This window comes from Phalaenopsis equestris, unplaced genomic scaffold, assembly GCF_001263595.1.
Source record: "Phalaenopsis equestris unplaced genomic scaffold, ASM126359v1 Scaffold000036, whole genome shotgun sequence".
NCBI classification, from domain to species: Eukaryota; Viridiplantae; Streptophyta; class Magnoliopsida; order Asparagales; family Orchidaceae; genus Phalaenopsis; species Phalaenopsis equestris.
The window spans coordinates 2,119,642-2,129,137 of NW_018164478.1; the positions used below are offsets into that span (position 1 = coordinate 2,119,642).

At 35.8% G+C, this 9,496-nt stretch overlaps 1 protein-coding gene across 2 annotated transcripts in view; it reads right to left on the reverse strand.

Annotated features, from left to right (window-relative positions):
• Positions 1–1,739: 1,739 nt before the first annotated feature.
• Positions 1,740–9,496, reverse strand: part of LOC110018974 (calpain-type cysteine protease ADL1) — a 41,801-nt gene continuing 34,044 nt past the window's right edge. Inside the window, exons 27-31 of one of the 2 annotated variants that reach the window (XM_020716474.1) lie at positions 4,435–4,815; positions 4,201–4,338; positions 3,840–4,076; positions 3,298–3,652; positions 1,740–2,266 (exon numbers count right to left, since the gene is read on the reverse strand). In XM_020716474.1, the coding sequence (XP_020572133.1) occupies positions 3,440–3,652; positions 3,840–4,076; positions 4,201–4,338; positions 4,435–4,815 (969 nt within the window). In that variant the 3' untranslated portion in view covers positions 1,740–2,266; positions 3,298–3,439. Of the gene's footprint in view, positions 2,267–3,297; positions 3,746–3,839; positions 4,077–4,200; positions 4,339–4,434; positions 4,816–9,496 lie in introns of both variants that reach the window. The other variant, XM_020716473.1, reaches the window with a different exon arrangement.

The following is a 9,496-nucleotide window of genomic DNA, read 5'->3' on the forward strand; positions in this document are numbered from 1 at the left end:
GTTTGACCTTCCAATTGATGCACCGAAGTTTTTAACTACAGTTCAAGTGTTCAATCATTTGATTCATCTTGTAAAGACATTCAATTTGACTAAAGTTGTTGTAATAATTATGTTAAATTTGAATGTTTCCTGCCCAGAATGCATCTAGATTCGTGCACATCACTAAGAAGTCTAGTTTTGTGATTGAAAACGCTACTTTAGCCCTTCGTACCAAATTGCTTCCTGACTGAACCAACCAATCCTTGAATAACTACGAGAACAAAGTTGTTCTACCTTTCGCCTTTATTTTTCTCCGGCCAAAAAATGCACAAAGTGAGAGTTTATTATTATGTTTGGTAAAATTGAATCCAAAACATTAGCAACATCCAAACTATTACCAACCAAAGATGGTATCGACTAAGGTCGTATTTGGGGCAGCTTATCTGTTGCAGCGGCGTTTTGAAAACGCTGCTTCATCATTTGAAAAAAGCATTTCAACAGCTTATCTGAAAACACGGTTGGATTTTTGCACTAAACGTGGGCCGCGGATCAAACCCCGCTGGCCACGTTTCAGGATAAACTGTTTATATGAACTGCAACTGTTCCAAACAAACTCTTAGTTTAATAAGTTTTTTCAGCTGATTTCCTATGAGGATAGTTGTTGCTTTTTTTTATTGTAGTCACGAGCATAATTGTAACTTCTAAAGGCAGTTTAGGACCAGCATACTTTTTGTTTTTTAATTTTATTTTTTTTTTAAAATAAAACATTTGTGATACATTGAAAATTAATCAACTAGTTTCAAACAAAAAAAAAAACTTAAAATAAGTATTAGCTATGCTAAATGTGTTAAAAGTAATTTATTTAATTTAGAAAATTAAAAATTAAAATATTTTAAGAGCTATGGTAAGTATACCTACTTAAAAAAAATAAATTTAATTACATATAACTTTTTTTTAAATGGATTAACATCTGAATTTATCAATATTTAAAAGATCAAAAATCATTAATTAAATGATTGCTTATCTATAATAAAATAAACAATATTCTGACTAGCTAAAACAAAAATCATAATCACTTATTTATTTTAGATTTATTATTATCTTAACAAAAATTCAATCCTTAACGAATTTTTTAAAGAATACATTTAACATTTAAACCATATACTTAATTTCAATTACTAGACTTTTATATTTTTAAATTTTCATATTTTGAGAAAATTTTAATTTATATTATTCGTGTACATATTATGAATAATATAGCGCCAGTCTTTAAGGTGGTGATTTATATTTATAGACAAACCAATTCTACTCGATCAGTCACTGATTAAGAACGAACTAGCATTGATGGACAGTGAAGCATATAAAATATAATTTTATTTAACAATCATTTAAACATCTTTAATAAATAAAAATATAATTATTTTATTTCACATTATTAAAAATAATAATTCTAATTACTTACAACCAATCAGCCCCACTTCATAAAAAAATCAAGACAACTAACATTTAGAAGGGAAATTTAAATACATACCATATGACTCCTATGTATTTACATATCCACCACCAAACATTTGATATTTCCATTTATAGCACCAGTTTTAAAATATTAGTGAGCAATAAGGTGTAAGACGCATAAATATATAAGAATTGTATTGTATGTAAGGAAAATAGGTGTTAGATACATAAATATATAAATACTGCATGGTATGCATGAAAAGATACATTAGAACCTGCTGGAGCCAAGTAAAATTGAAGCAAGCAGTGTCATAAGAAATTAGCCATTCAAAGCAGAAAACAGAGCACCAGGCTGCATGTCAAATGAGATTCCCAATAAATTACAATATACAAAAAAAAAAAGAAAGTTAAATTAAATAATAATAATAATAACTGGCTGAAAAAGCCTAGGAATAAGACCGCAAATCACGGAAGGGGTATTACAAAACTGTAACCGGAACTCTACAAAAAGGTAATTCCAGCCACAAACCCTTTATTATAATAAACAAAAAAGATTATTAACGATGATATTATCCGTTTGCTATACCTGACAGCAAATTACAATATGCTTACTGAACTGATCCGGCCAATCAAATTTATCGACAGCCGAGAGCCCCGTCTCGGGCCAATCCAAGCTGTCCACAGAAGCTGGGACTAAAACTTCATGCAGAACACCGGTAGAGAAGTTGGAAGTAAAAATGGAAGTCTTATTTACTGGAGCTGGTTCTCCTTTGCATGCTTTATGCCTTAAATATGAAAATTGGCTCAGAGAATCAAAACCTTGAAACTGGACCTGTTTAGGAATTGCGGACATTTGTAGTTAACAAATCAACCAATAAAAATGCAGTCATTGAACAGGCACTATGATTGTAGATCTAGCATAACTGTTTTCTTTATAATCGATCAACCAAAAACAGACTCTGAAAAATTAAACAAGGAAAGTAATGAAACCATATTTTGCTTAATAAGTATCTCATGGTTCAAAGTTCACTATATAGTTTTAATTTAACCTTTTTTAAGGTAATATTGTAATTGAGTTAATGGCTTTCAGAAACTTAGATTCCATCATCATATAATCATTTACAACAATTAGTGGAGCTTAAGAAGATCTCCAAGTTGTAGCCAAACTCAGACTCAAGAGTGAGTGGCTACAACTTGAAATTTAAAAAAGAAAAATACACTTTTGAATTTGCTTGAACTTCAACTTTAGGCCAACTCAACTCAAATTTGGCTCAAGTTGGAAATCAAAACCTTCCATTTTAAGAAAAGATTGGATGACTCAACCACAGCTAGATATCACCCACTAGTATTCAACTTCGAGTGGATTGTTGTTAAAAAGGGTAGAGATGAATGTAAAGCAAAATGCGGAGGATAACAGCTGGCTCTCTGAATTAGTGGAAGGTAATAGAGAACCACGCGACCTTAATAACTAGAGAAAATTTTGCAAAGACTTAACCACTAGGCAAAAAAATTATTAGGAGAAAATCTGAGGGTTTCAGTACAAATGTATGGAGTTGCGATGATAGGAAAATAATTCAGCCAAACAAAGCATCACCGCTTTTAATACTTGCATAAAGTTAGAACTCGTGAACGGCCATAATGATAGGCATCTATGATCATGACGAATAACTAAATATTATACTAGTGCAGTCATAAGCAAAATCCCGCTAATAAAACAAGCCTAATTTTTTAAATCCCTGCAAAACATAAGAGTGGAAGCACTAGTTTATTCAGAAATTCCACTGTATGCAAAAGATCTTTCCTAGACAAAAAAAAAAAAAGTTAAATAAGAATTTTAACAGGGAATTTGAACAAGAATCATACCATTCTGTTAATTCCTGAACCCCCTGACCTGCTCACAGGCTTCAAGTCCCCGAAATCCCAAGCGATTTGAGACTTACAAGAGCCTCAAATCTAAGGGTTGCAAAAGCCAGCCTTTAGCAAGCCTTTAATTTAGATGACTTCCCTAAATTGCCTCCAGGATTATTGCTGATTTGGTAAAGACTGATAGAACAAATGGTGCTTCTTCGCCGGGTTGAATAGTTGTTGGTACTATTGTGTATCCCTTTGGATAGGGATCCAAGACTAGTTCACAGGATATTTCTCTAGAGTTTACATAATCTGTTCCTCCAACTGATTCATGCAAATAAATGTTGTATGCAGCACGCCGGCCATGTGTCTTCAGTATCCTCATGCCAATGTAAAACATCAAGCAATCATGACTAGACTGATAATTCTTGAAACCAGAAACCTTTTTCGAGAAACTAACACCCTAGCGAACAATGCAGTAAAAGAAAGCAAATAAGATGTTTAGTGCTTTCTATAAGAATACTAAAGCAGCTACAAAAGAGCAAAATAGAGAGAACCTGTGTTAATGTAATGAACACATGAATTGGGTTTGTTGCATCTGAACCAGTGGCTCTCAACCTAAATTGGGGATTTTGATGCCACGAGTCATAATCCTGGCAGCCACCAGCACTGTAACCACGCCATTGTCCAGGGACAGAGTATCTCATGTCAGGTGGATAAACACGGCAAACATATATAGAACGAAAGTGAATCTGGAAATCCTGCCAAGACATCCAAAATATTCCATCTTTTGCCTGAAATTGAAGGATTGAAATGAAAGTAAGCAGCACATAATAGACCTTTCAATCATCTACATTCCATTTGAACCTAAATGGCTAAAATGAAGTTCTCAAAATGTTGAATTCCACAAAAATCTACCCGTGGAACATGCTTCAACTTGTGTTTCATCCGGTCAGTCCACTCAGGTGATGAATCAGACCAAGGACCATTCCAATCAACTTCATTGGCCCAAGGATTCCGAATTTGTACAAGTTTGTGGCCATCAACCTCCCTCACCTTAATCATAATTGAATACAAGTTAAATTATTAACAAACAAACCCATCAGAGACAATAAATGAAACAATAAAAAGGGAAAAATGGAGGAAATATACCTGCAACACTGAATAGGCATGACCTTGTACAATTCCACTGGAGGAAACATGCACATCTGACCCAGAAGGACTCCCAGCGCCAAGTAGAAAACCTTCCTGTTTAAAGTACAACAACTGAGACCATAATCTTCCACTTGCCAGATCAATCTGCGCTTGTGGACTCCTCAAGTCGATCTCTTCACCTGCACCTCCTGTGAGGTCTACAAGAGCGTCTTGAACAAGCCCACCTTCTAGCGCCTCGTAAGATCCATGGAGTTTGGCATAAGCCTTCTCCAAAATAGAAACCCAAAGCTCATTACGCTTCTTACTAGTAGCAAATGCTGGTTTTTCAGGAGCTTCGCAAGGGATCCAATCATCAACAACAACAGGGACCCATTCACCCTAATAAAACAAAGCGGGCATTTAAAATAAGAAAACAAACTAAGGTTTGTAATTAAATTTATTAACAAGAAAATTATCAAATTGGAACAAATCTATATATCAAAATCTGAAAGTTCAAATCATCCATCTTTGGCAGATTTACAACTACACCATGATGACACCGATGATTGAAAGTTGAAAACAAACTATGTAGCACCGAAACTTCTAAACATGTGTCGTGCCTGTGTCGGACACGTATCGGACACTGACACTTTTCCGACACTTCTCCGACACTACAAAATATATGTCTGAATTTTTTCAGGTCTGAACACGTACATGACACACCTCAACAGCGGATCAAAAGTGAGCTTAAGATTTCAAGAAAATGGGGCATAGGAATTAGAAAACTATAAAAATACATGTAGCCTTAATTATACCCCATAATCAACACCTCTCCATCTCTCATCATGTTGAAGCTCCCTCTGACATTCGTCAAAATTGAGCATCGAAGTTGAATCCAATATTCGAAGCCGAGCATTAGTAATTTCCTCTTTGAAGTCATGGGATTTATTTAATTTTAATAGATAAATTAGATGAATTCTTTTGAAACATACTATATCTAATTTTAAAAATTAATTTTCATTACTACGAGGTTTGATGATATAAATTAAATTTATAAAGTTAAATTTTATTCTTACAAAATTTGTATTGTGATATTTTTAATAAAGAATAATAAAAAATACTCTATATTAATAATTAATTAAATATAAAAATGTATCAATGACGTGTTGTTTCCTATTTTTTTCAATTATGTCGTATCCCCATATTGTGTCGTGTGAGTGTCTATGTCGGTGTTTCATAGAAAACAACTACTTAGATGAAAATCAATAACAAATTTAAGTATTTAAATCATCACCTTATCCTGAAAAGGCAGAGAAATGTTATCAGAACAACTAATTATTGGAAGACATTTCTTCAAAAGCAAAAAAAAAAAAAAAACAAGACTAAACGACGTACTTTTAGAAACTTTAAAGGGTAAATTTGGTTATCCATTTTTGCAGCCAAATCGGATCTAGAATGAGGCTGCTTGGGCTAAGGTGGTCTATCCAAAAGAATTGTAAGAAAGCTGTAGTTTTTCAATGACAATTTACGAGGTAAAAAAAAAAAAAAGGAGATGAGGAAGTGTTAAAACAATATACAAAAGATATAACACAAGGTTCTAAGCCATTCACCCTAATAAAAAGAAGTGGGCATTTAAAATAAGAAAACGAACTAAGATTCGTAATTAAATTTATTAACATTTAAAATAAGAAAACGAACTAAGATTCATAATTAAATTTATTAATAAGAAAATTATCACATTAGAATAAATCTATATATCAAAATCCACAGGAAAGTTCAAATCATTCATATTTGGTAATTTAAAAGTACACTATGATGACTTAAATGGAAGTGCAAAACAACTACGGTGATGATAATCAATAAAAAATTTAAGCATTTGAACTTAATCCTAAAAAGGCAGCGAAATTTTATCAGGACAACTAATTATTGGAAGAAATTTCTTCAGAGTTAAAAAAAAAAAAAAAAAAAGAGACTAAACGAACTACTTTTAGAAACTTTCAAGAGAAAATGTGATTACCCATTTTTGTAGCCAAATCGAAACTAGAATGAGGCTGGTTGGACTAAGGTATTCTAACCAAAAGAATTGTAAGAAAATTTTAGTCTTTCAATGACAATTTATGAGGTCAAAAAAAGAGATGAGAAAGTGTTAAAACATAAAAGAGGACGGAATGCAAAAAATACAACACAATGTTCTAAGGCATTGGAGCACAATTTCCTCATTTAATACTTGATATTGTAAAAAGTAATGGATCTGATGAACCTCTTTGAAAATCTTTAAAATTAACAAAACAAGCTAATATAGATCAACCATCCTAAAAGAATATACAATTTGCCCTGTAATAAATGTTGCGCATGTTTCAAAATTAACCCAAGGATCTCTGTTGGTCCAATACGTTAGGCACAAATACAGATTCAAAATGAGAGCAAACTAAAATATAATGACCAACCGTAGTATTATCCTATGTAAGAAAGGCCATGCATTTTAAATCCAGAAATACTAAACAAGAAACCAAAGTTAATCATCTAGAAAAGGTGGAATATCTATCATGACCGATGCAAAGTGGTCCAAGTAAAATGATTCTTCAAAAGGTAGTGACCACTAAATAAATTTTCAGAGCGGAAGTCTAAGAAAAATACCTGAACTAGTCGGGATTTATCAGAACACAAAACAAACTTTTATTAATATATAAATCAGGTCGCAACAAGACACAATGAAAGGAGAAAAACAATAACAGATCAATCTCCTACTAGGGTACGAAAGAGGAGACTCGGAAGCAGGGTTGCGTCGGCAACGTGGTGAGGGTATGCAGAAGGGTTGGTGGCGGTGAGATAGGTCAGGAAGAGGGGTTTGGGGGTCCGGTAGGTTGGCTGGAGTGCTAGTTGGAAGGTTGGACAAAGAGGGTAGGCTGCAGGGAAGGGGCGGCAGAGTGCTAGGGTGTAGGTGGGGTGAATGGTCAACAAGGGTAGGCCGTAAAAAAGGGCGGTAAGTTGTTGGGATGAAATATGAGAAGGTCGGAGGTGGAGGAGAGGGGAGGAGAATGGTTTTGTGAGGGTAAGAGGGAATATGCAAAATAAGCTTGGAGTAGGATACAGCCGGAGCACCATCACCTTCTCGGATACAGCCCCAGATCAGAGAGAACACTCCACACATGAATCTGAAATCAGTAAAACAAAGAACGCCCTAAGTCTCTAAAAACAACAACAATATATAGACTCCAATTGGAAAAAAAAAAGAAAAAGGAAACTACCACACAAGAAGAAGGGTGATGTTGTTCCAGAAAATAGCCCTTAAAGGCTTTCCATAAGTAGATAAGCGTATAAGTGAGGTTGTAGTCTTGGCCCTTCTACAAGACTCGCGATCCTTCCGCCCTGGACCGACAAGAAAATTGGCCAGCAAAACCGGCTGGCATCTTTAGCAACCCGTGTCAAGACGTTTTCAGCCCCCGCGTCAGTCTCCCGGGATTGGAGAAGCTTCGACCTCATTCTTCAAAGCTCCAGGCTCTTCAAGTTAAGGTGTGAGGTTGACGACATTGAATGTGGTTGAAACATTGTAGTCCCTAGGCAGGTCAAGCATGTAAGCGTTATCATTCAGCTTCTGAAGTACTCTGAAAGGTTCATCTGCTCTTGGCTTAAGCTTTATGAATGATCCTATGGGAAATCTTTTTTTTTTCAACCAAATTCACACAAGGTCGTCATCCTGAAACATTACTTTCTTCCTAGATTTATTTGCCTGGACATGATATTTGCGGTTCTGCTTAGCAGTCACCTTGCCAATTTTTTTCATGGAGCTTCTGAATTCGTGAACTCATTCTATGGCATCCTCGTTGATTTTTGAAGATGGCAGGAGCAACACCAATTCAAGTGTAGTGAGCGGGTTACATCCGTACACAAACTCGAAGGGAGTGCGTCCAATAATCTGGCTGATGGATCGGTTATAGGCGAATTCAATTTGAGTTAGAATAAAATCCCATTGCTTTATAATTTTCCCCATGAAGCACCTTAAGAGATTACCGAGGCTCCAATTTACTACCTCTATCTGTCTGTCGGTGGATGAGTTGCTGGGTCAAAGTGTCCTTCTAAAGTGGCCCATGAATTTGACGTCTCTGTCGGATGTGATAGTCCTGGGAATTCCGTACAACTTTACAATCTCATTGAAGTATAGATCAACAATGTGAGAGGCAACCAACGTCCGGTGACAGGGTATGAAATAGGCCATCTTGGAGAATCTATCCACAAGAACCATTGCGGAATCCTTGTTCCTTTGGGTCCTTGGGAGTCCAACCACAAAATCCATGCTGATGTCCACCCACGATGTCGCTAATAGTGGAAGTAGAGTGTACAATCCTGCGTTTTGAGCCCTTGTCTTCGCCACATGATAAATCCTGCACTATCTAACATGTTGCTCCACATCTCTCATCAGTTTGGGCCAAAAAATATGCTCTCTTATAAGGGTGAGTGTCTTGTCCCCGTCGAAGTGACTGCTAATCCTCCATTATGGCCCTCCTGAACAAAAGCCTCTCCTAGTGAACACTGAGAAATGCATAACTGGCTCTGGTGGAACAAGTATCCATCTGTTTGATAATACTGTCTTGCAAGTTTCTCCTGACATTGCTCTCATATGTCTTTGAAATCTTCATCTACTTCATATAGATCCCTTATGACCTCAAAGCCTGCATGGATGTGATCGATAGATGTCGACAAATCAGTGCATCTGCTATGCGGTTCTGGCTTACCACCTTGTGTTTAAGTACAAACTGAAATGAGGCTAGAAATTCCACCTAGGTGTGTGTTGGCTCTTTAGTTTGATCTGGCTGTTGAGAAATTTTAGGGCCTCATAATCCGTAAATAGTGTGAACTCGTTCGACAAAAGGTAATGACTCCAGTGCTTCAAAGCTCTTACAAGGGCGTAAAACTCTTCGTCATAAGTCGAGTATATCCACTAGACACATTCAGCATGTCACTGGAAAAAACGATGGGATGACCTCCCTAGCTCAATTAGGGCTGTCAATTTGGCTCGTTGTTCGTGAACAGCTCGTGTTCGGCTCGTTAAGCAGCTCGTGTTCGGCTCGTTCGTTAAGCC